The sequence below is a fragment of the Oncorhynchus gorbuscha genome, unplaced genomic scaffold (assembly GCF_021184085.1).
Source record: "Oncorhynchus gorbuscha isolate QuinsamMale2020 ecotype Even-year unplaced genomic scaffold, OgorEven_v1.0 Un_scaffold_41:::fragment_2:::debris, whole genome shotgun sequence".
NCBI lineage: Eukaryota > Metazoa > Chordata > Actinopteri > Salmoniformes > Salmonidae > Oncorhynchus > Oncorhynchus gorbuscha.
Window position 1 is genome coordinate 89,823 of NW_025745256.1, and position 27,293 is coordinate 117,115.

General features: G+C 42.6%; 1 protein-coding gene across 1 annotated transcript in view; it reads right to left on the reverse strand.

The window, feature by feature from the left end:
• The window catches only part of LOC124018162 (astrotactin-2-like), a gene marked incomplete at both ends in the record, with an annotated part of 228,345 nt that overhangs the window by 71,366 nt on the left and 129,686 nt on the right, over window positions 1-27,293 (reverse strand). The window contains 3 exons of the mRNA XM_046333427.1: window positions 3,067-3,255; window positions 3,959-4,125; window positions 22,580-22,730. Of these exons, the coding sequence (XP_046189383.1) occupies window positions 3,067-3,255; window positions 3,959-4,125; window positions 22,580-22,730 (507 nt within the window). The remainder of the gene's footprint in view (window positions 1-3,066; window positions 3,256-3,958; window positions 4,126-22,579; window positions 22,731-27,293) is intronic.

Below are 27,293 nucleotides of genomic sequence, written 5' to 3' on the forward strand. Positions count from 1 at the left end.
TTTTTCCCCACATGGAAAAGGAGGTAGATGCTTGACAATCACTGGCTGATGCAATTTCATGACCGGCACAGCCCTAGCTTACAGTGCATTCAGAAGGTATTCACACCCCTTGACTTTTTCCACAGTTTGTTGTGCTACTAAGTGCGATTAAAATGGATTTAATTGTCAGTTTTTGTCAAAGATCTACACAAAATACTAATGTCAAAGTGGAAGAGAAATTTGAAGAAAAATGTACGACAAATAAGACACTAATATATTTTGATCATAGATTTTTGAGTCAATACGTGTTAGAATCACCTTTTCCACACCTGGATTGTGCAACGTTTGACCATTATTCTTAAAACGTTCTTCAAGCTTTGTCAAATTGGTTGTTGATAATTGCTAGACAACCATTTTCACATCTTGCCATAGATTTTCAAGCAGATTTAAGTTAAAACTGTAACTTGGCCACTCAGGAATGTTCACTATCTTATTGGTAAGCAACTCCAGTGTATATTTGTCCTTGTGTTTTCAGTTACTGTCCTGCTGAAAGACTAATTCATCTCTCAGTGTCTGCTGGAAAGCAGACTGAACCAGCTTTTCCTCTAGAATTTTGCCTGTGCTTAGCTCCATTCTGGAAATGTTTTATCCTGAAAAACTCCCCAGTCCTTAACTATTACAAGCATACCCATAACACGATGCGGCCACCACTATGCTTGCAAATATGGAGAGTGCTACTCAGTAATGTGTTGTATTAGATTTGCCCCAAACGTAACACTTTGTAGTCAGGACAAAAGGTTAATTGCTTTGCCACATTTTTTACAGTGTTACTTTAGTGCCTTGTTGCAAACACGATGCACAGGCTTTCTTTTTTCACTCTGTCAATTAGATTAGCATTGTGGAGTAACATTGTGGAGTTGATCCATCCTCAGTGTTCTCCTATCACAACCTGCTCTTTATGCTGCTCATTATGAGCAGCATAACATCTTGCGGGAAAATCCGACCCGACAGAGAAAATGAAAACCAATGAATATAGCGGTACTCAGGCAGGCTAGAGGCACAATATTGTTACTGTTGCATCACACTGGATGACCACTAGTGACTTATTGCAGCTTTCTATATTGCAGTTTTAAAGATGGAACCAGTGCCACTGTCCGCCCCACGGCTGTTGTTGATGAAGCAGAGGTGGGGAGCTTCACACATCACAGGAGGTTGGTGGATGGTTGGGCATATAGCAACATCAAACATCTAGCCACCCAAAGGTTGTGTGTTTAAATCTCACCACAGATGATTTTAGCTAATTGCCAACTTTGCAACTACTTGTTAATTTTTAGCTACTTTTCAACTGCTAACCTTAACCTTCATACTTTAATTCTAACTCCTAACTTTAAACCTAACCTTTACCCCTAATCCCTAGTCTAGCCACCTAACTAATGTTAGCGTTAGCCACCTAGCTAACGTTAGCCACAAAAAATTGCAATTCATAACATATCATACTAAATGGAGACAGATTTACATTTACTATATTACGTCTACACCTGAGTCTAGATTGTAGCATTAAGAATTACAGCTTTAATGGGAAAAATGACATATTGACAGACATTTATTAAGACAAAACATATTTATCCAAGGGTTAATTGGGATGAAAAGAACAGTGTGTCAGAACTTTTCAACACCTGCATACTGATACATGCAACAAACAATAGCTTCTGGACATAATTATGGACTTTCACACCTCAGCTTGGCTTTGCTATTGTGACATTTGAATAATAACTTATTATATCATACAATAACAGCCATCCTAGTTCACCCCTTTGAGTTAGTTTGTTATGAAATGAATGAGTCCCCTTGATCACAGTCACTCAGAACAAAAAAGATCTGACATTTGTCAATGGTGACTCTCTCCTCTGCTTGGACAAATACAGTCATACACACAATATTTATAGAGTGGGAGAAAGCTGTTCAGACTGTGTGGGTTATCCTATGATCATAATTGGAAGAGATGAGAGCAGCCATATAATCCATAGAACAATTCAGTCAGATCGATGAGAGTCAGGAGAAGCAGATTGGGTTGACCTGATGGCGGAAACAAATCTTCTGGTCTGCTTAGACTAGCATTATCATCCCTGTTATCATCCCTGTTATCATCACTGGACAGCGCTCATCAACAGTGCTTGATTGAAAGGCACTTTCTTGGCTTGTAAGTGTGTGTATATGTGTGTGTGTGCCCGCACGTGTGTGTGCGAGCAACAGTGTGTGCATGTGCATCTGTATGCGTGCATGTTGGTGTGTGTGTGTGCCTCAGACAGGCAGAGAGTCCCTGCCTCGTTGTCTTTGATTATGGCAGCGTCCCCCTGCAGCTAACATTTGTCTTTGCTATCAGCCAGACACTGGGGCTTTGAGAGGGCTGACAGTGCTGTCTGTCTCAACACTCATCCTCTAATGGAGAAACTTCAGCGCTGTGCTGTGATGTGTTAGATCTGCAAATAGGATTGTCCACCGTGTAGATATCTCACTCACCAGTACTGATAAAAGAAAACACTGCTTTTACTCATGTTGACACTTATCCTGAAATATCTCTCTGGAATACATCCTGTGAATTCGAACCGCCAAGATCTCATTGGGATTCTTATTGTGTAGTGGAACTGATGAGAACGAATGTCGCAATGCTCCAACTTGGATGCATTGTTTTTGGTAGTTTATATGCTGACTTCAACCATACAAAAGAGGACAAAACTTACACAACGGGTCCATAGTGTCACTTAACCAATGAAAAAGTCTGGGCACCAGCCTGTTTCTGCTTTAGTCTAATTCGTTATCTCTGTCATGCCACCCTGTCTAAAAACCCAGTGGTGTAAAGTGCAGGTCGAAATAGTCAAAGCAACATGCCACCAAGAGTCAGCCCAATACCACTACAGGTGCCACAACATTTTTGGGAAAGCTCCTGCCACCTAGCTGTATCCCAAAAGCGACAAGCCAAAGCCAGATGTCACAAAGTGATATGGCTTGGATAACATCCCCTGTGAAGGTACCACAGGTACACAACAGTAATAAGGATGACATATTCTCCTTTGGGGGAGAACTTACCGGAAGGTCATCTGGAAGACCTGTCCCAGGTTGACTTGCTGGCTCTTGTTGTTGTAGCCGTGCAGCATCTCCCCAAACAGGGTGTCATTGAAACGAATGTCCTGCCTCTGGCACTTTGGCCCCTCACAGTTCTCTGTCTGGAGGAGACAGGAGCGACCGTCCCCCCCCAGCTTGTACTCCTGCACACACCTGGGTTGGGGAGGGGGGTTTATGTGTAACAAGCACATCATGCATTAGTATTTTGGACTCCACTAACGCACACACACAATATCCTCATTTCCCAGTAGAGAACGTGTACCGAGCTCAAAGAACTAATAGATTGCAGAAGTATGTATTGTTAGCTGTCTAATATTTCAAATGAAAGTGTGTAAGCACATCAAACATTTAATCCCGGACTTGTCTGCGTTAAAGGAAAACTGTGGTTGCATTTGCACATTCAGCATTGTCTACTTCAGAAATGGCTGTGAACCACAAAGCACCTATTTAATGCTAATGAAATCAACATAGACACACTGGCAGACTCGTGATTCCATATCAACGTTCTATACTGTAGAACATTCATAAACTGCCAATTAAGAGGTGAACATGAGAATCAATCTCACAGTTGACATGTATAAATGAGGATCACTCTCACAGTTGTTTCTAACAGTATTTTTTGGCCATCCATTTTGGTGAAAGGCTATAGCTGTCTTTCTACCATCTAAGAGTTCAATAGCAGCTGATTTAGACAACCTATTACAAAGAGCTGCTCTTATGCTCTATTTGTGTTATCAACAATGGCCTAATTCTCACCCACAGAACATATTGTTGGACCCAGGTTGCCCAGGAAAGAAGACATTTTAAAGGGGCTTCTTCCCTGATGCTGTATGTGTCCTGCCACTGGCTGACTCACCCACAGAACATGAGAATGTTGCTGGAGCTGGGGTTGTCTAGTAGGGGCACCAGCTGTTGGAGACACAGCTGCTCACAGCCCCCATTGAAGCCGTCCGTGCAGTCCGTGCCCTTTGAGTAGTCATAGCAACCCGAGCCATCCTTCATCGGCCGCAGCCCGTCAGGACACTGGAGAGGCAAGAGAGATGCACAGGAGAGGGAGATAAACAGAGAGAGAGAGGGAGACAGAGAGAGAGAAACAGAGAGAGAGACACACAGAGAGAGAGAAACAGAGAGAGACAGAGAGAGAGAGAGAGAGAGAGAGAGGGGTCAACATACACTGTATAAATAAAAGTATGTGAACACCGCTTCAAATTAGTGGATTTGGCTATTTCAGCAACACCCTTTGCTGACTGGTGTATAAAATTGAGGACAGAGCCATGCAATCTCCATAGACAAACATTGTCAGTAGAATGGCCTTACTGAAGAGCTCAGTGACTTTCAACGTTGCACCGTCATAGGATGCCACCTTTCCAACAAGTCAGTTCATCACATTTCTGCCCTGCTAAAGCTGCCCTGGTCAACTGTCAGTGCTGTTATTGTGAAGTGGAAATGTCTAGAAGCAACAACGGCTCAGTCGCAAAGTGGTAGTCAACACAAGCTCACAGAACGGGACCCCAAGTGCTGAAGCACGTAGCATGTAAAAATTGTCTGCCCTCGGTTGCAATACTCACTTCAGAGTTCCAAACTGCCTCTGGAAGCAACGCCAGCACAATATCTGCTCATCGGTAGCTTCATGAAATGGGTTTCCATGGCTGAGCAGCCAGACACAAGCCTAAGATCCCCATGAGCAATGCCCAGCATCGGCTGCAATGGTGTAAAGCTCGCCGCCATTGGACTCTGGGGCAGTGGAAATGTGTTCTCTGCAGTGATGAATCACGCTTCACCATCTGGCAGTCCGACGGACAAATCTGGGTTTGGCGGAAGCCAGATAAATGCTACCTGCCCCAATGAATAGTGCCAACTGTAAAGTTTGGTGGATGACTAATGTTCTGGCGCTGTTTTTCATGGTTCGGGCCCCTTAGTTCCAGTGAAGGGAAATCTTAACGCCTGCACAGAGCCATGACCCCATCAAACACCTTTGGGATCAATTGGAATGCTGACTGCGAGCCAGGTCTAATCGCCCAACATCAGTGCCCGACCTCACTAATGCTCATGGCTGAATGGAAGCAAGTCCCTGCAGAAATGTTCCAACATCTATTGGAAAGCCTTCCCAGAAGAGTGGGGGCTATTGTAGCAGCAGAGAAGGGACCAACTCCATATTAATGCCCATGATTTTGGAATGAGATGTTCGAGGAACAGGTGTCCACATACTTTTGGTCATGTAGTGTATCTATTCAGATCAGGACCCAGCAATTACTAGGAGACAGACAGCGAGATGGTCTGCTTTAATTAACAAAAATTAGGAAAGTGATGAAGAACTCCATCTCCCAGGGTTCCCCTCAAGAGTCAGTGGGGATTTGATGAAGTGTTGATTGGCTAATCAGGGAAAGAAATCAGAACAGAGCTCTCCAAATTAATTTCAACCACATGGATAAACTGCAAGTCAATTATAGAGACTCTCACTTGGATAAGGAATATTGCGTACAGCACAAGTATGCAGCATAAGTGTATGCAGCATAAGTGCATACAGCACTTCAAAATACCATTCAAATCAGCAAACGGTAGTACTTAGATATAATCCCCCCAAATTGGCCTGATAAAAAGTGACTTATTTAAAATGACTCGAGGCCTATATGGTGTGTGTTTACTCCAGATTAGTGGAGTGATTTGAAAGCTCTGCTGGAGCAGAGTTTAGGGAGTTAGTGCTGTGATAACCTGACAGTGCTGCTATCACACAGTGGTACTGCCAGACAGTCTCTGACATTTTAGTAATTAGATGACTGCACAATCCAACTGCTGACAAGCTTTCGGAAGTAGGTTAGTCCTAAATGTAGTAGTCATTTCCTGCATGTTTTAACCCACCGCCAATTGCACCTGTTTAGTGTGGGCCTACATTCATGGTGTGATTACACGACAAAAAGGGACAGAACAATATGTTGTCTGCTATTTTATGTAATCCAAAACCAAATCTGATGCAACACCTACTGTACACAATCACAAATACAAAAAACTTTTCAAATCTTAAAAAACACACTGAATATGCATGGACATTTGTATTAGTGCATGCAAACACCCCAAATACCTCTTATTTGATGAAAATCTAAACAACCCAGTAACATCTCTGCTCTGCGATTGTAGTGGCGGCTGTTCTTGTTGTTTAGGGCATATCTGGGGTTTATCTTATTTGGATGATGGGCAGCCATAATAACAGAGTGATGTTGATGTCAAACATAATACCAGCTGACAGATAATTTGATCCTGATGGATGGCTAGATGTCTGGGAGGCCAGAGTGGAGTGTCACCCCTGGGAATTGTAGGATAGCATTCAGTGTGACATCACCCTTTCACTGACATCTCATGGCTGCTAAGTGGCGGAAAGACTGAACATGTGAGGAGATACCATAGGCCTAGGCTGTATGGCCAGTTCTGATAAAAAGAGGCATTTTACATGTTGTATGGTTTTAGTATAGAGCAGTGTAGAGTTTAATATAGAGCCTTACAATTACATGTATCTCATTGAAATTGGTCAATTTCAGGGAGTGAGATATTTTTAAACTACCTATTTCAGGAAGTGTGCTTAATCTTTCTCAAAGCCTCTTTTATGTCGAAAGCCTTGTGATGTTTGCTGACAGCTATCTGCAATAAGGCCATGCTAAAGAGACATTTAGTGTCGCAGTATAACTGTATTGCAGATAGAGTAGCTATGGTGTGTTCCTGTGATAAGAAGACTGTAGACTGATAAGATCGAAGTCTGATAAACACATCCTAAGGGTTTGTTGGAAAAGTGCACTGAATCCTGGTGTGCTAGGGCAATGAGTTCATACTGTATCAGGCTATGGCTAACATTAACCCTGTGACATCACACACACACACACACACACACACACACACACACACACACACACACACACACACACACACACACACACACACACACACACACACACACACACACACACACACACACACACACACACACACACACACACACACACACACACACACACACACAGTCCAATGCAGCTAAACCAATCAATACTGTACTGCTCCCATGGGTGTCTGTCATCCACAGTATCATTCTGCATCTTGACTGTTAGAACTTGTCGTTATGGCGTCTATACAGTAATATATTGCTCATAACATCATGCAGGCTTCTTCATCTTCTTAATGGCACATGGGTCTGATCAGAATCTATAATTTCCATGCCACCAGGATCTTAGTGCTCCTCACTAAGATCTAACAGCACCTCAACTTCACTACAGGTTCTATAGGGATACAATCAGACCTTATCTTATCAGAGTTCCGTCCATAACATTCCTATGGAGGATTACACGCACCAGTGCACTGCTGCTCAGATAATCGATACTGGGTCTCATCTGTGACTCCCGTGTACTGTATGGCGATGCAGAGTGGAGAGGGGGGGGGGGGCAAGAAATGAAGGACTCAGATGGTGTAGAAAGAGATGGAGGAGGAGGGGGAGTGTGAGGAGGAGGAGAAGTGTGGGAGGGGAGGATAGAAGAGGGTAGAGGGAGAGCTGACTCACTCACACTGGAGAGCCTTAGAAGTGCTGTTATACGAGCCTGTCAGGCTGCGATATTGATCAGCGTCAGCGTTGGAGTATGGGCAATAGACACGGTGTCGATGAGGCAGATTAAGAAGACAAATAAAATGAGGCAGTTTAAGAAAACAAGTAAAACATGGCAAAACAATTACCCAGTATTCCTAAACGGCAACAGTAAACGCCCAATGGCTGCTCCATAAATAACGGCACAGCGCTATATCCTGATCTATCATGAGCCCAAAGGGGATAAATATGGGAACTTAGAGAACACACACACACGCCTCCGAGGCCCAATACACCACATCACGTGACAGTAAGCCATTCATTTTTTTCTCATCACCTTTCAACACCCCAAGTTTTAATCAGGCTCTATGCAATTTACTAAGATCTTTTTTCTTAATGACTGGGGCCTAGGATGACAGACACATTAAAATGCTTTATTTTTGAAGTTACATCTTAGCACCCGGCATACTGTATGAAGTAATAGTCAGGAAGGTGATAGCTGTCGTTGACCCCCATGTGTCACCGTATACCATATGGTGAGAAAGGAGCTTGGTGGAAACACCAGGGAATTAGCAATGATAGGGGAAATACAGGAGAAAACTAGTGGGTTGATAATGAATGGCGATGTACTGAACCAGGTAGAATATACTTTGAGAACAATACACGACACACGCTTCTTTATTGTAAGGGTACTAACAGGGTAAATCGTATTGTCTGATGATAGACATCAAAATGTGTATTTATTTGACATCTTGATCTGATTTGGAGGTGAAAGAGATGCATGGAAATCCATAGGAGAGTGCCAAGAGTGCCAAAAAAAACAGAAGACAGACGATCCCCTCAGAGAGACATGAGGTCTCTTCCAGCTGTTATGTTGTCTATTTTAATTTCTCCAATGCTTCATTTCATAGTGAAATGACACAGCTGTGTTTAGCTAAGGAACGATGTCAACCAAAGGCAGGGATGACTACAGGGATTTAGACTCTACTGTCTTGTTTTGGTATATTTAATCTCTTGGTGTCGTCAGGTTTCTCAAAAACTGCTAAGCCTTTTCCTGGAATGAAATATTATTTGGATTTGTCCACAACTGTCCATGTGTAATGCCAGATGGTCAAGTAGCAATGCACACACACACACACACACACACACACACACACACACACACACACACACACACACACACACACACACACACACACACACACACACACACACACACACACACACACACACACACACACACACACACACACACACACACACACACACACACAAACGGGCGCATGCACGCAGAAAGAAACGCGTGCACACACACACCCGCAGAACAGAGGACTATAGGACAAGAAGGGAGAAATTGTGGCTGGAGCTCAATTCAATAAAGGATGCTTTGTTATTCTCCCTCCATCTTCATCGAGTCCCAACAGATAGGAGATAATATCAGGGTTCTAAGTACAATAATGTTGCTCCCGCATTCATTAAACTATTAGAGGGGAATGAAATTGAAACAGCAATCTTTCGCAGGATATCTAACCCAGCACTGCTCTGCCAGTTGGGAATAAAGTCACTGGATTTAATACTTTTTCTATCGCTTTAATGTGCAGTCGGGCTGTGACTGAGCCAAATTGAATTGCTTCACTTTTTTTTTACCCTGACACGATATTATCAGTGAACACAAAACACAGCCCAGCAGGGGATGAAAGATCTGCCTTGACTCCTTGATTATACTGTGATTATGATATCAAACAAAAGCACTGATTCAATTGTCATTCCTACTGCGTGACGACCCTTGATTAATCAATGTGTTTACATGCTATTGTGATGCATCCTTTTTTCATTTCAGGGATCAGGGAGGTTAACTGATGTGTGTGGCCTTCCTTTCTCAAAATACAGATATTCAGGATAAAAGAAAGTCCTGTGGTGATAATGCAGTATCTTATTTTATTAAAAATAGTTTGAAAATGTGTGTTTTTGGAGGACTCCACTACTAAGCCAAGCAAAATAATACCCCTTTTGTTATGGCCGATGGAGTCATGACCACTATACAGCACAATGATCGACTCAAACAATACACTTCAACGTGAAAAACATTAATAAAAGTTGGTCTAAAGACTTATCCCTGCCCTTTGAGCCCAGGGAGATCCATGACCTGAGTTAATATTAAGGACATCACCCAGAATAAAAATATGTTTGCCTTGGAGCATGAATTTGGGTGGAATTCGATCAAAACTTGCAGGTTACCAAAAACTCTGGGTCAAAATACTAGTTATTTTTTGTTTCAAACACATTTTCTTGAATCAGGAGCAATGCTATTTGAAGACAGTGCGGGTTTGATTTAATTCCAGCCTCAGTGACATGGAGAGGACTTAATGTAAACACTCCACGCAGACCGTCTCTGTGGTGTGCCATGTGTGTCCCCTAAATAGGGTTCCCCCCCGTAATATAAATGACAAGGCTCGATCCCCCCGCTTAACCACCAGTGTGAGCGAAATGAGGTGTGAATTATGAAAAGGCATTTGCAGGAAATCACAACCCATTGAAATGTTGATTAATGAGCAGAGCTGTTCAGTGGGGCAGGAAAAGTTGTGATGTGCATCTTTCCAGAACGCAGGACCGTGGAGGAAAGCAGTGATAAGGGGGATAAAGAAAAAGGCAGAGCTCATGGGGAGGGGTAAGAGGCAATGTTTTCCCCCAGACGTCTCTTCAATATCATACTAAGTAGGGGCAACAGAACACCATTTTTGCTTCTTGCTCAGAACAAATTATTTAATTATTGACCTTCAAAGTGTGCTCCACATTCTATTGGGGTGTTATATAATGGGGAAAGTGCTTAGCAATGCATAACTAGCGAACCAAGACTTATTATTCTATTATTTATATTATATTATCTATTATTTCCCAAAAATATTTTAAATTTGACAGCCTGAATAAAAGTAAAAGATGGGTCTGAAATCAATGACGCATCATTGCCATACAGCATCCCAAAGATGTCCCAAAGGGAAAAGTGAACAGAGTGATGTGCTGATAAAATGATGCCATCTGCTCTTCTCTTGACTACACCCATTAAGAAGATGGACACTGTATCTGTAGCTACAATGAATGCAGCAAAACTAACTGAGCCTCTTAGCTTTCGGATGAATAGTTCAGCTGTAACCGTCGAAGATTTACCAACACAACCACAGAGTTGACAGAGTCACGTGAACTTCTCCTGGTCTCCCCAGCAAGACTATTGAGCACATCAAGAGTGTGGAGGTGTGTGCACTTCAGCACAGATCAATGCGTGCTTCCTTGGGGCAAACCATGCCAATTTAAAGGTTAGCTTAGTCTTTGACTGTGTCAGGGTTGGCACTCTACCGACTCACACCCCCAGGCAGGCTAGTTCTCATGCCTGTCTGTCAGAAGGGGAAAAGTCTGCCTTAACTCAGCCTTAAACTGTGACAGAACAGCACTACATTTACGGAACATTATTCTATGGTGTGTTTATGTGCAACATCAGCTAAACATGTAGTTTAGCTGTTAGAGCGATGGTTCTACATACTATTTGTATCTCTCAGATTATCTGTGCATTGAGTGAGCGAAGGGGGGGGATTGGTGCAGGACTATTCAATTCACACATATATTTGCAGAACGGTTTACTCGCTTTACAAGCATATGCTTCCAGTAACCTTCCTATATACAGCAATTTGAATGAGAACCCACATTTCCCTCGCTTACAGGAAACAAAGGCAAAGAAAAAACATGAGCTGTGACTTCAAAACTTAGACTTCATGGGAAATATATTTCCATAATGCATTAAATAGGTCTTCTGAGTTTGAGACAGGGTAAGGAAATTAGTCACTTAATGGAATTCAAGCCCAAGCGTGGCAGGCAATACCATTGTATGTCTCACTCCTTTCTGACATGGGGTGTTGTAAAGCAGACCTAAAAGAGTCAAAGAGAAAATACCACCACAACTCTGACCGCTGAGGCATGCTGTGCAAGGGAAGTTTTAATCGTTGGCACATATTTGCATTAATCATGTAGGCACAGGCAGGGAGCTTTCGCCACCAGCTTTAATTCAGAATACCAATTAATAGAATACCATTTCCATTTCCTGGAAGTACAAACGAGTGGCGGGGTAACTAACAGCCTCCTAGCTGGAGATTTATGATCCAAAGACAGACTCAGGATGGGAGGAAATTGAACAAGATGGCCGTGACACTTTCTATCTTTCCTCCTTCCCTCTCTTTTAGGTTTTGACATCACAGGTTGAACACAGCTCTCCAGGCCTTTGATATAGTTGTATCTGCATTTCAATGAGCTGTGAGGGACAGCATTACTCACATCAATGCTGGCGTCTATCCTCTTTGCAAATCAACACCGGGCTAGGGAGTTTTTGGAAGTCAGTTTGAATGCTGATGGTGGAGGGAAGAGAGAGAGGGAGTAGAGTCTGTGGAAACTTTTAATAAGATTGCCCGCTGGTCCAAACATATGCCCCGGGGCTCCATGTGGGGTAGTTTGGGAAACACAATCTTATTAGTCCTGCTTCATTTATATTTCATTCACAGCGGACTCTGTCTTCACAGACAGACCAGGAAAAATAAACATTTATTTTGGGTCGTTCCACCTCAAAAAGAACAAGAAAGAGGATTTTGACACCCACCATCTCAGATTATTCCGATTTTTTATTTATTGTTAGAAACAGATGAGATTAGCATTCCTGCAACATTATTTTGTTGAAATATAATTTGATCTAAGATAAATTAAGGTAACTTATTGCCCCCAAATTGGCCATTTTAGTATATAGGATTCAAATAATATTCAATAAATACAGTACCTAACATCCAAATACAGTACCTAACATCTGATTTGTACCACTCTTTCTAAACATGAGTTAGTCCAGAGAAATGGTCAACAGCCACCCACAACACCCCACTCCAATCCCACCACAACAACCAGTATATAGAATGAATTCTCTATGTCAGACAAGTAGTATGGATCTCTGGGCTCGAAGTATTGTTTCTTCATATGTAATGTATTCTCAGTGAATTTGGGGATGTTTTATTCCCCTGTTCAAATAAATGAAGTTGTTAGGTTTGTGTTCCAGCTTACATCCTGATACTACCTGGTTTGGACCATCTGTCAGTCTGATGGACAAATCTGGGTTTAGTAGATGCAAGGAGAACACTACCTGCCACAATGCATAGTGCCAACTGTAAAGTTTGGTGGAGGAGGAATTACATTTACATTTAAGTCATTTAGCAGACGCTCTTATCCAGAGCGACTTACAAATTGGTGCATTCACCTTATGACATCCAGTGGAACAACCACTTTACAATAGTGCATCTAAATATTTTAAGGGGGAGGGGGTGAGAAGGATTATTTTATCCTATCCTAGGTATTCCTTAAAGAGGTGGGGTTTCAGGTGTCTCCGGAAGGTGGTGATTGACTCCGCTGTCCTGGCGTCGTGAGGGAGTTTGTTCCACCATTGGGGAGCCAGAGCAGCGAACAGTTTTGACTGAGCTGAGCGGGAACTGTACTTCCTCAGTGATAGGGAGGCGAGCAGGCCAGAGGTGGATGAACGCAGTGCCCTTATTTGGGTGTAGGGCCTGATCAGAGCCTGGAGGTACTGAGGTGCCGTTCCCCTCACAGCTCCGTAGGCAAGCACCATGGTCTTGTAGCGGATGCGAGCTTCAACTGGAAGCCAGTGGAGAGAGCGGAGGAGCGGGGTGACGTGAGAGAACTTGGGAAGGTTGAACACTAGACGGGCTGCGGCGTTCTGGATGAGTTGTAGGGGTTTAATGGCACAGGCAGGGAGCCCAGCCAACAGCGAGTTGCAGTAATCCAGACGGGAGATGACAAGTGCCTGGATTAGGACCTGCTCCGCTTCCTGTGTGAGGCAGGGTCGTACTCTGCGGATGTTGTAGAGCATGAACCTACAGGAACGGGCCACCGCCTTGATGTTAGTTGAGAACGACAGGGTGTTGTCCAGGATCACGCCAAGGTTCTTAGCGCTCTGGGAGGAGGACACAATGGAGTTGTCAACCGTGATGGCGAGATCATGGAACGGGCAGTCCTTCCCCGGGAGGAAGAGCAGCTCCGTCTTGCCGAAGTTCTGGGGCTGTTTTTCATGTTTTTCATGGTTTGGGTTAAGACCCTTAGTTTGGGCTAGGCCCCTTTGTTCCAGTGAAGGGAAATCTTAAAGCTACAGCATACAATGACATTGTAGACAATTCTGTGCTTCTAACTTTGTGTCAACAGTTTGGGGAAGACCCTTCCCTGTTTCAGCATGACGATGCCTCTGTGCACTAAGCGAGGTCCATACAGAAATTGTTTGTCGAGATCAGTGTGGAAGAACTTGACTGGCCTGCACAGAGCCCTGATGTCAACCCCATCAAATACTTTTGGGATGAATTGGAAAGCCATCTGCAAGCCAGGCCTAATCGCCCAACATCAGTGCCTGACCTCACTAATGCTCTTGTGGCTGAATGGAAGAAAGTTCTCGCAGCAATGTCACAACATCTAGCGGAAAGCCTTCCCAGAAGAGTGAAGGATGTTATAGCAGCAAAGGAGCGGACCAAGTCCATGTTAATGCCCCTGATTTTGAAATGAGATGTTTGACGAGTAATTTTCAAAAAGCACTTTTGATCATTTAGTGTAGATACCATTGACATGCATTGAATTTGTGCCACAAATGCTACAAAGTTAACATTTGAAACAGTGACCAGGTAAACAAAACCAAAGCATGGGTTGCTCTCACACCTTGTCCTTTTGCAGCACCTGCAAAGGGCCTCCCGGGTGGTGCAGTGGTTAAGGGTGCTGTACTGCAGCGCCAGCTGTGCCTCCAGATAGGCACAGCAGAAGGTCCAGGGGGCGACGCACAATTGGCCTAGCGTCGTCCAGGTTAGGGAGGGTTTGGCCGGTAGGGATATCCTTGTCTCATCACGAACCAGAGACTCCTGTGGTGGGCCGGGCGCAGTGCACGCCAACCAAGGTTGCCAGGTGCACAGTGTTTCCTCTGACACATTGGTGCGGCTGGCTTCCGGGTTGGATGCACGCTCTGTTAAGAAGCAGTGCGGCTTGGTTGGGTTGTGTATCGGAGGAAGCATGACTTTCAACCTTCATCTCTCCCGAGCCCGTACGGAAGTTGTAGCGATGAGACAAGATAGTAGCTACTAAATCAATTGGACACCACGAAATTGGAGATGACATTTTTACAAAATTAATTAAACAACACCTGCACAGGATCGGTACATCCGAACATCACACCTGCGGGACAGGTACAGGATGGCAACAACAACTTCCCAAGTTACACCAGGAACGCTCCATCAGTGCAGACTGTCTGCAATAGGTTGAGAGAGGCTGGACTGAGGGCTTGTAGGCCTGATGTTAGGCAGGTCCTCGCCAGACATCACCGGCAACAACGTCGCCTATGGGCACAAACCCACCGTCGCTGGCCAAGACAGGACTGGAAGAAAGTGCTCTTCGCTGATGAGTCTCGGTTTTGTCTCACCATCGTCGAAGGAATGAGCATTACACCAAGGCCTGTACTCTGGAGCGGAATCGATTAGGAGATGGAGGGTCCGTCATGGTCTGGGGGCGGTGTGTCACAGCATCATCGGACTGAGCTTGTTGTTATTGTAGGCAATCTCAACGCTGTGCGTTATAGGGAAGACATCCTCCTCCTCATGTGGTACCCTTCCTGCAGGCTCATCCTGACATGACCCTCCAGCATGACAATGCCACCAGCCGTACTGCTCGTTCTGTGCGTGATTTCTTGCAAGACAGGCATGTCAGTGTTCTGCCATGGCCAGCGAAGAGCCCGGAGCTCAATCCCATTGAGCACCTCTGGGATCTGTTGGATTGGAGGGTGAGGGCTACGGCCATTCTCCACAGAAATGTCATGGAACTTGCAGGTGCCTTGGTGGAAGAGTGGGGTAACATCTCACAGCAAGAACTGGCAGATACTGACTGTTACTTATGATTTTGACCCCCTCTTTGTTCAGGGACACATTATTCCATTTCTATTAGTGACATATCTGTGGAACTTGTTCAGTTTATGTCTCAGTTGTTGAATCTTGTTATGTTCATACAAATATTTACACAAGTTAAATTTGCTGAAAATAAACGCAGTTGACAGTGAGAGTACCTTCCTTTTTTTGCACAGTTTACTTGTCAAACAGAGAACTGAAACTGATACTTTTGGGGTGGATTTTGCGGGGGTTTGGTACAAATCTGATTTTAGGTTCTACATATATTGGACATTATATAAATAAACTTTTTTTTTAAAGACCAAATTGGGTGCAGTCAATTAGTTTAATTTCTCAGAGATCTAATTATATTTAGACAAAACAATGTTAAAGGAATGCTAATATTTTATGTTTCTAACTGCAGAAACTATTTCAGAACAATCTGAGTGTCACGTTCATCGTAATGATGAGACCAAGGCGCAGCATGAGTAGAGTTCCACATCATTTTAATAAACCGACCGACCGACCAACCAAAACGTGCCGCTACTGTTGTGCACTCAGGCAACTAAATGCAGACAAGATCCCAAGAATACCAATGGGGAAATGGCTACCTAAATATGACCCCTAATCAGAGACAATGATAATCAGCTGTCTCTGATTGGGAACCGTATCAAGCCAACATAGACATACAAAAACCTTTGATGACCCACCCTAGTCACTATCACGCCCCAACCAACACAGAGAAAAAACAGCTTGGGCGTGACACTGAGATGGTGGGTGTCATGGCTTGCTGAAATGACATGGGATGACCCATTTTTGTAATTTTAATCCTCATCCCTCTATGCTATCAGAGTAGATACCTGCCATGGCAGCATCCTACTGGGGTATGGAGCATGAAGATTATATGATGGAAATTGATTATTTATCAAATGCATACATAATCATTCACACACACAAATATACACACATGCCTGCCAATATGAAAGCACTCATACAAGTACGCACAGACACACACACACACACTCACACACACACACACAAACAGATGCACGTTTATTGCATAATAAGGCCCAACCTGGATCGGAAAAAAATACACGTAAATCGAAAAAGCCTTGACAGAGGCAAATTAAAAACATATAATTATTGCTGGGAACACGTGTGTTGTATAACTATTCTATTAATTGTTCTATCTAGTGATTGCGTTTGATCACTGGTACTTTGTGTTGGTGCCAACGAAAAGCAGCAACCAAATAGCAGCAACCAAATAGCAGCAACCAAATAGCAGCAACCAAATAGCAGCCTACTTCCTAGAGAGTAGGAGGATAATTAGCTTCCAGCGTGAGCAGCAGCTGAAACGGCCACCGTAACCTTTCAACAAATTGAGTTGTTATTTTTTAATCATCAAAATGACTGCCACCTTTTCAGAGCCTTAAAGGGCATGCTTAGAATCGATTTACAATTGAAGCTCAAACGGTTAGTTATCTTTTAAGGAGACCAATCAGCTTTGTTGGGGATAACAATCGTTAAATTATGTTTAAGATCTGTTAGTAATAAACAAGGATTTATTTGATTCATAATCTAAGACAGACAAGACCTTTAATTCCTATTAAGACACAACATGAATCTCTATCAAACTCATTGCTGTCCAAACGAAGACAGGAACATATTGAGTAGGACCAAGATGGCTCTGTTATAGAGCAGTTTAATATCAATCCATATATCAGGATGAGGCACAATACAGGAGGCAATGTTCAAGATTATGTGTGAATCGGTAAAGTTATCACTCACTTTGGAGGAATAAACTGCAGTTCTCAAAAAAAAACCTACAAACAGGAATAAAGAAAAGGCAAACAGTTTGACAACAACATGCTACCTTTTCATGTATAACAATAGCAACCAAGTTGACTCTAACTGATGCTTTAAAAAGTGCACATGGCCATGGGCAGAGAGGCATTGGGATCACATAGCTAACTTGCCTGAATATGGACTGAATCATTTAATTAACAAGCTAGCAACAAATTAGCGAATTGGAACAGCGGCCATTCAGCAACGTTCCAAATGAGATCTGAATTATGCAAGGAAATTAATTAGAATTTCACATATGGGAACCAGATTCATCCTTATCAACCCAAAGCTAGAACTAGTTTATTGCACCTCAGTCGATAGTCTGTTAATTAATACGCTTTTAGTCTATCGCTTGTTCTCTTTACTTCATAATATATTCCAGATGTACTGCAGGAATACTTGATAATTATCCTTGGGGTGCAGGGAAATATACACCAGACAAGATTAGCTTTTGCCATTACTCTGATACAGTACATGTTAATTCCTTGAAATGAAGGCATATTGGATTCAATTGGCATGGCGACAGTTTCCCTCATGTCTGCAGTTCGCTTTTGTGTGATAAGAATATAGGCTACACTAAATACACAACTCAAAAAAGTCACACTTCTGACAGTGAACTGAAACCATGAAAACAAAAACATTGGGTCGTGTCATCACACTAAAAGTGCAATGCAATCAAACATGCTGGTTTTTGGACATTTGAGCTATTTCCTCTTTCTGAGGAGTCAGGTTGACACCAGTGCGTTGTGTCGTATACAAGGTTGTCGATAAACCGTGTGGGTCTTAATGGCAGGCAGTAATCGTATCAACACAGAACCAGTGATATGTCCAGACAGTGCTTTGAGGAAATGAAAGCATGTCAATAAATAAAGAGCAAAGAACGTTGAAACCTGTGAGGCCTCGTTACATGACAAGTGCTAATGGTGCATAGCTGCTGTGGGTTTAGTAAGCTGAAATACCATAACCACTGGAGAAATAATTAAGGAAACGGTCCCGTGTGGCTCAGTTGGTGAGCAGGGTTGTGCATTTGATTCTCACAGGGGATCAGTATGGAAAAAAAGTAGGGAAATGTATCCACTCACTCGCTCTGGATAAGAGTGTCTGCTAAATATAATGTACATATGTAGAGAATCACAATCATTTGTCATCAGACAATATTATGTATACTGCGCACCATTGAAAAACAACTTGATGTATTGTAGACAAAGCACTCAAAGGCTATTGAAGGAACCAAAGCCGGACAGACAGAAATAGGGAGTGGCACATTGGTAAGTGATTTTTAAGCAAAAGACTGATAACTGTTTGCTTGGCATGAATGTTAATTGCAAATATAAAGAGACCAGGGAAAGATCATAATACTGTAACAGGCATTGTTATAATTCTCTTTTAGACACAAAAGTGGCCTGTTGCAGGGTATTTGAATCATCGACAGTAGAAGTAGCAGAAATGTAAGACAAGTTAGACAATGGCATAGAGTTCTAGCGTGGTTCATTGTGTTAAATGAAACAGGCTCATCTGATCACAACGTCCTCTTCTCCTGCCCTTCCACCACTTCCCCTGTTATGGTTATGATTTTGTGTGTCTTCCAAAGCCACCTACTATAGCATTTCCCACCCTGAACCCTTCAAATTGGCCAGTTTAAGAGGTTTATATATCTGCTTCTCATCCACTCTCTCAGTAATAACATCTTAGACAGAGAGGTGGAGTGCACACTTAAAAGGATTCATTTTCACAAAAAGAGGCAAAATATGATTGCTTTAGCAGAGTACTCATCTCTTTGTAGCAATTTCCTAAGTAATTTGGAGATGACAAGGACTCCCAATGATGTCTTAAAATGTTGTGTTATGGGTTGTTAAAAGTACCTATAAATACACTAACAACATAGTAGAATTAGTCAATAAATGCCTACTGTATTTAAACACTAATTACATAGCTTGATTGAGCACCCATATTGCATCTCACTTTGCTAAGTCGCCCACAAAATGTGCCTCCTTCGTTGTCAATCAAAACTATTTTCCTTGACTTTTATTCTCCCCTCTGATAGTAATGTCATACCTCTTTAATCAATGCTAAATTGTTCATGATATTGATGAAAACCATATGGCACCAGACAAATGATGTCAAAAAAGAATACCTCCTTCTGTTCTCTCTGATGTGCTAGCTGACATTTGCCTCTCTGTCTTTTGCATCTTTCCTCTTTGGAAAAAGTGCTATAGTTTCATTCCATAAAAGTTGGAAAAAATATCCATAAAAGCCATAATTCAATGTTAACCTTAAGGTAAGAAACAACATATGAAATGAAAAGCTAGCCTAGCTTCTGAAGGGATCATCACACATTGAGAGCAGTGTCTTTCTGAGTAGAGTTGACACGTAGCTCACGTCTCACTCTGAATGTTTGAATGGAAAGCGGTAAACGGGGGAAAGAGTGACTGCATTGAAAAGATGATAGAAGAAACATAACACATGGGAGGGAGTATATGTTTCAGAAAAGAACAGGTAGCCAAGAGATAACTTACTGCACCATCATAACTCAATCGATGTACCTATACATGGTGCACATTCCGTTCCACAACAATAAACATGAAGTATTTGAGCCATATGGTTAAGATGTCAAGGTAACTGCCAAAATAAGGGTACAACTTGAGTAAATGAGGGATACAAAGTATATTGAAATGAGATGCTTCCACACAGGTGTGGTTCCTGAGTTAATTAAGCAATTAAAATGACATTATGCTTATAAAAATGCTGGGTAGGACATTATTTTGGCTACCGTGGCTATGTACACATAGGATGACAATGCCCCCATATGGCACGAGTGGTGGTTTGCTGCTTTGATGCGCATGACAAATATATAAGCCATATGCCATGACCATCTCAGTTAACCAGATCAGAACCCAATTGAACACTTAGGAGCCCTTCCAGAATCTCCCATGAGACAGCATTTTCCACTACCATCAACAAAACCAAATTATTGAATTTCTTGTGGGAAAAAGTTCCAGACACTTGTAGAATCTATGCCAAGGTGCATTGAAACTGTTCTGGCTCGTGGTGGACCAACACCCTATTAAGACAATGTATGTCGGTGTTTCCTTTATTTTGGCAGTTACCTTGTATATCCAGAGATTCATGTTTTAAAAAAATGTGACTTTCAATGAATAACACTACTTAGTGGATGCTAGTGCCAACTAATATTTTTTCACAGTTATTTTTCATTGTTAAAGCAGATAACTCTTGCCCTATTTGTTACTACACATTTATGAACTTCAGGTTTCAGCCACAGGAGCTTAGGTCATGGGGTTTTATCTAATGTACTCGTGAAAAATCTCACCTTTGATGATAAAAAAAACAAAAACAAAGTGCAAGCACTACATCACCCTTTATAAGTCCTGGTGACTAAAGATGCCTTTTTCTCAAGCATGGCATATTTTTATGATACAGTATATGGTTCCGAGAACATCCCAGATTGTCATGGTAACCATGTCTGGAGTAAGAGCTGAGTTGTATGCATTGACTCTACCTATCCCTCTAAAGGGATAAATGTTTGAAACATTATGGAAATGCAATGATTTGGATACAACCACGCGTATCTACATGAGTGTTGTACCCTCATGGGCAAGACAAAATATTAAGTGCCTTTGAACACGGTGTGGTAGTTGGTGCCAGGCGCACTGGTTTGAGTGTGTCAAGAACTGCAACTCTACTGGGTTTTTCACGCTGAACAGTTTCCAGTGTGAATGGTCCCGTCAGTGTATATGGATGTAGAATAAATATGTATGTTTCCATGTCTTTACAAATTGGAGGCATGTAAAGTAAGCTGCAACAGGTTAACACAATGTTGCACTATAAGAACACTATTGTCCACTGTGTTGGTGAATCCTCATGTGAAAGACCTCTGAGTGGTATAAGGCAATATTTAGCAATACATTACATTTGTGGGTAAAACAATTACTCTCTGATAGTTGTGTGAGGCAAAATCCCTTTTAAGCTGGCTCTCCGAGTAGGATAGCAAGAGTTGAGCAGATCTCTCTCGATTCAGCAATTATTTTAACAGCCCCAGTAGAAATTGTAGTATCAGTGTTTGGCTCTCATTCTTAGGGACATACAGCCCAGAGGCCAGTCAAATTACAGCAGCACCCTTTCCCCTAATGATCAAGCCATCCATCACACAGCTACCCAACTGCCCCATAAATGTAATTGTTTTACGACTCCGCCCAAACTCCAGCCAAACCTCTGGCATTGGACCTTTCCCGTCTCTCCTCCATCTCTCCTCCCGTTGTAAATATGCAAACGACCAACCCCGCTCACTCAAAGATGTACTGTATTGCATATCAAATCAACTGTAATATGTTTCCTACAGTACACTATGAGGTGCAATCTAGAACCTAAAAGGGTTTCGGCTATCCCCATAGGAGAACCCTTTAAATAACCCTTTTAGGTTCCATGTAGGACCCTTTCCACAGAGAGTTATAAGTGGAACCAAAATGGGTTCTACATGTTATCAAAAAGGGTTATTTAAAGGGTCCTATGTGGACAGCTGAAGATCCCTTTTGGAACCCTTCTAAGAGTGTAGGTTACAGTACGACAGCCTATAACTTCTAACGTTTCTGGGTGTGGCAATGTAGCTACTCCTAAAATTTCAGTTTCAGACTATATTTTTGGGGATATTCATGATTTGAGTAAGCCTGGGATCATGACATCTTCATTTTATACCTGTTTGACTTGCTTTCAATATGGAAGCAGGTGGTGTGAACATTCACACTTTTGCCAATCACAGATTTAGAAACATGTCCCAAGATCCTTATCATCATGGAATGCCTAACACTCTTCAGAATGTGGTGGGAAACGACCGGCGCCTACTCCCTTTCCCCTGTATCAATGTGTATGTGTTAATTAGCAGATCTTCAACTGCCTAAAGCATCTTAACTCAATGAAGTCAAACTGAATCACATAAATCCTCTAAATTATGGGAGATTATGAATCCTCTAACTGAGAAATTACACATCGCTGAGACATTACACTTACATATAGCACTTCATTGTGTGGCAATTCTCATTGTGTCATACTAAGAATAAATGTGGGAATTACATTTCTTTCGAGAGGTTTTACAGAGGTGACAGTAACTCACCATACAGCCTGTTGAGTCGACTCTGCGGTCCGACACACACTTGAAGTTCTTCCTGCAGCCCCCGTTGTCCTGGGAACAGTCTCGGACCGGGCCGAAAGACGCCAGGAGATCATCTACTGTGTCAAAGTAGGTGGACATGATGGCCTCCTCCCTATGATGGGCATAGAAGAAGAAGACACTGCCATCAATAGCCTGATCAGAATAAAGCCTGAACACTTAACTGGAAGTGGATTTAGTCATAAGTTGACGCCTTGAGACTGAGGCTGTCCTACTTTGGAAAACGCACTGGCAGTACTTCTGATGGATTTCAGAACTTGGTTTTGTTAGTTGTACATAGAGAAAAACAGAACAAATACAGTGGTTGGTCATTTTGGGGGGGAATGCTTCAAAATCCACATATCTAACATAAAGCAAAGGTCTCCTCTGTGGCTCAATGTTATTACCACAATAACCCAATCTTTTCCTTTCCTTAAAAAAACGGTATTACCTCAATTTCCTGTTGTGACCCTCATATTAGTGCTATCATATTGTTACTAGATAAATCATGATACAACCATTACTTTGAAAAAGAGAGAGTTTGAAAAGGAGACATATCGTCCGTTACTTTGAAAAAGAGAGAGCTTGAAAAGACATATAGTCCATTCTGTCCTTGGTGTGTCCGTTCTGTCCATTACTTCTGCTTGGATATGTTGCTACTTTGTCGTGATGTGGACTGTGGGAAAATGGTATAGATGGAATCAGATGAATGATTATGCATTTCAGGAGAGACAGAATGACAGAGATCCGCCAGCCATTTAAAGCTTAAATCAATTCCATTGTGGAATTGATCTGGATGTTTGGTCCATTGTCCAAGCTCTGTATACAACAAATGGATATTTGGTCCTGATGGAATAAAGAAAACATAGAAAGCAAGGTGAATGATGAGTGAGTGAGAGAGAGAGAGAGAGAGAGAGAGAGAGAGAGAGAGAGAGAGAGAGAGAGAGAGAGAGAGAGAGAGAGAGAGAGAGAGAGAGAGAGAGAGAGAGAGAGAGAGAGAGAGAGAGAGAGAGAGAAATGTATTTAATTCTTCAAGGAAGAGGAAATATGATACAGATCTCAGACCACGATACACACATATTATGTCGAGGGTGGGAATATGATACAGATCTCAGACCACGATACACACATCTTATGTCGAGGGTGGGAATATGATACAGATCTCAGACCACGATACACACATATTATGTCGAGGGTGGGAATATGATACAGATCTCAGACCACGATACACACATATTATGTCGAGGGTGGGAATATGATACAGATCTCAGACCACGATACACACATATTATGTCGAGGGTGGGAATATGATACAGATCTCAGACCACGATACACACATATTATGTCGAGGGTGGGAATATGATACAGATCTCAGACCACGATACACACATATTATGTCGAGGGTGGGAATATGCAATTAGGCTGCACGTTTCTATTGTGAATAATCAGGGCAGAAAGGAAAAAGGTTAGCAGCATTTTAGGCTGCATTGTTGACTGGCGCTATTGAATGATAATTACTACCAGATAGCAAGGTCTTAACCCTTTACACCTGTGGGAAATGTCTCCAAGTGGCCACACAACTCTCCAAAGTGTGCACAAAGAAGAGTCTTCAATGATAAGGTGTTTTAAAAAAATCTATCCTAGCTGTGCCATTGATAAACTAAAGCAAGCACACTTGTAGTTGTTTTGTTTGGATCACAACCCGTTATCCCTGCCATCACACAATTACTGTTTTTTTTTAAGCAATCCAAAAACGTCCCTGTTTAAATATCAATCTGTGTCAGGTGGGCATCATTTGAAAGCTTGTTCTATTGCCAACATGACTAGCTAAGTTATAAAATGTGATCTTACAATGTTAAGCTTTCACAAGGCAATTCAGAGAAAGGGAGTGTCATTTTGGTGAGCGTAGAAAGGAGTTGTGTGCATTCAAGCGCATGTTCCACGGCAAATTTTCTTCACAATAGACAAACATAGGCTCATTCTGTAAAGAACAACCCAGTGTGATGTCATGTCATCTTGTAGCTTATATCAAACCTAGTTATCATAAACATTGATGCTGTATATGACATGAGTTTTATGATATGGAAGTGTGCAAATTTGGATTCACAGGTGTTTGGCTTGCTTGTATGACATCAAAATGGTATTTATTATAATTCTCAACACATTGAACACATTGAGTCCTTTTAATTTACAGGCCTTCCCTCACTCAGACAACAAAAAATGCAGGAGTGATGGGGGCAACTTCTTGTCCCGTGCGGTACTCATGTACAGAACAAGACTTTCAGTCAAACAAAACCCATACAGCGCTATGAAGCACAGAGCCTGAGCTCTGAAGTAATTTATAGCATGCTACTGTACAGCCACTGCTTTCCAATTGTTGTGTCTTTACTATGGATTAAATTATATAACATGATATTTTATAAAATCAATTCTCTGTAATTAATATTACCTGATTAAACTAATCATGTAAATGTAATTAAGTCTCATCTGAATGTCGTAAAATTCTTGGTTATCTTCACAAACCCTGGGTAACAAAATGTGGTTTATTTCTATACTAAATACCAAAATAATCACACAGAATTACATATACACAGGATGGATCATACATTGATTACTAATTATGTCATTAAAATAAAACGTTCCTCGTGGACAAAACCGATATGACGGCTGGTTGCACAAAGAAAGGGGGTTGGGTTTTAATGAAAATGCGGGAAGACTGAGGAACAAAAGGATTGGGTCTCTATCAGACCTTATGAAGCTATGCTATTGTAAATACAGAATCTTATGCATTCTAAATAATGCCCATTTGGAAAAGGAAAATGCAAGAAATATGTTTACTCTGAGCTGCGCTTTGATACATTGGTCGAAGATTGAAGGCTGGGTTGCCCAGCAGAGATCTCCCTTGTCCTTTGAAGGATATTTCTGGGCGGAAACGTTGCAGTCTGTCATCTTGTGGTGGAACGGAAACATCGCAGGACCCTGTCATTCTGAGGAGGTTGTTCGTCCTTTCGTAGGCCACACACGTTTACAGTTGCTGCTGATAACTCAACGTCTAGGATGTATCACTCCTTTAGTGAATACGAGTTCACAGTTCATACCAAGTTGCGATACTATAAACTCATGCTATATATTTGCGGTGACCTCACACATTACAACCAGCATGTCCAGAGATACTACCTCTCTTATCATCACCCAGTGCCTGGGCTTACCTCTGCTGTACCCGCACCCCACCATACCCCTGTCTGCGCATCATGCCCTGAATATATTATACCACGCCCAGAAATCTGCTCCTTTTATTCTTTGTCCCCAGCACTCTAGGCGACTAGTTTTGATAGCCTTTAGCCGCACGCTCTTTCTACTCCTCCTCTGTTCCGCGGGTGATGTGGAGGTAAATCCAGGCCCTGCATGTCCCCAGGCACCCTCATTTGTTGACATCTGTGATCGACAAAGCCTTGGTTTCATGCATGTCAACATCAGAAGCCTACTCCCTAAGTTTGTTTTACTCACTGCTTTATCACACTCTGCCAACCCTGATGTCCTTGTCATGTCTGAATCCTGGCTTAGGAAGGCCACCAAAAATTTGGAGATTTCTATACCCAACTATAACATTTTCTGTCATGCAGGTGAAAGAGGACCCAAAAGCGACTTGGCGAAAACAGAGTCTTTAATCCAGTAAAGTAAATACAATCAAAAAACACAACTTTCACTCGAAATGACGAGGACAAACTGGAGACTCGATCTTGAACAGCAGGTGAACAGCAGGTTGCCTCGGGAAGGCACTTGAACCAAACAGACTCAGACACCTGCTCACCACGCAGCATCTGAGGAAAACACGACACGACAGGGCGATACACAAACACAGCACGGTGAATTCTAGACAAGGAACCGACAGGGCAGAAACGAATAACAAGGAGAGAAATAGGGACTCTAATCAGGGAAAAGGATCGGGAACAGGTGTGGGAAGACTAAATGATTGATTAGGGGAATAGGAACAGCTGGGAGCAGGAACGGAACGATAGAGAGAAGAGAGAGCGGGAGAGTGAGAGAGGGAGGGGGAGAGAGAGGGATAGAAAGAGGGAAAGAACCTAATAAGACCAGCAGAGGGAAACGAATAGAAGGAGAAGAACAGGGACAAGGCATGATAATCAATGACAAAACATGACAGTACCCCCACTCACCGAGCGCCTCCTGGCGCACTCGAGGAGGAATCCTGGCGGCAACGGAGGAAATCATCAATGAGTGAACGGTCCAGCACGTCCCGAGACGGAACCCAACTCCTCTCCTCAGGACCGTAACCCTCCCAATCCACTAAGTATTGGTGACCCCGTCCCGAGAACGCATGTCCATGATCTTATGTACCTTGTAAATAGGTGCGCTCTCGACAAGGACGGGAGGGGGAGGGAAGACGAACGGGAGTGCGAAGAAAGGGCTTGACACAGGAGACATGGAAGACAGGATGGACGCGACGAAGATGTCGCGGAAGAAGCAGTCGCACAGCGACAGGATTGACGACCTGGGAGACACGGAACGGACCAATGAACCGCGGAGTCAACTTACGAGAAGCTGTCGTAAGAGGAAGGTTGCGAGTGGAAAGCCACACTCTCTGGCCGCAACAATACCTTGGACTCTTAATCCTGCGTTTATTGGCGGCTCTCACAGTCTGTGCCCTGTAACGGCA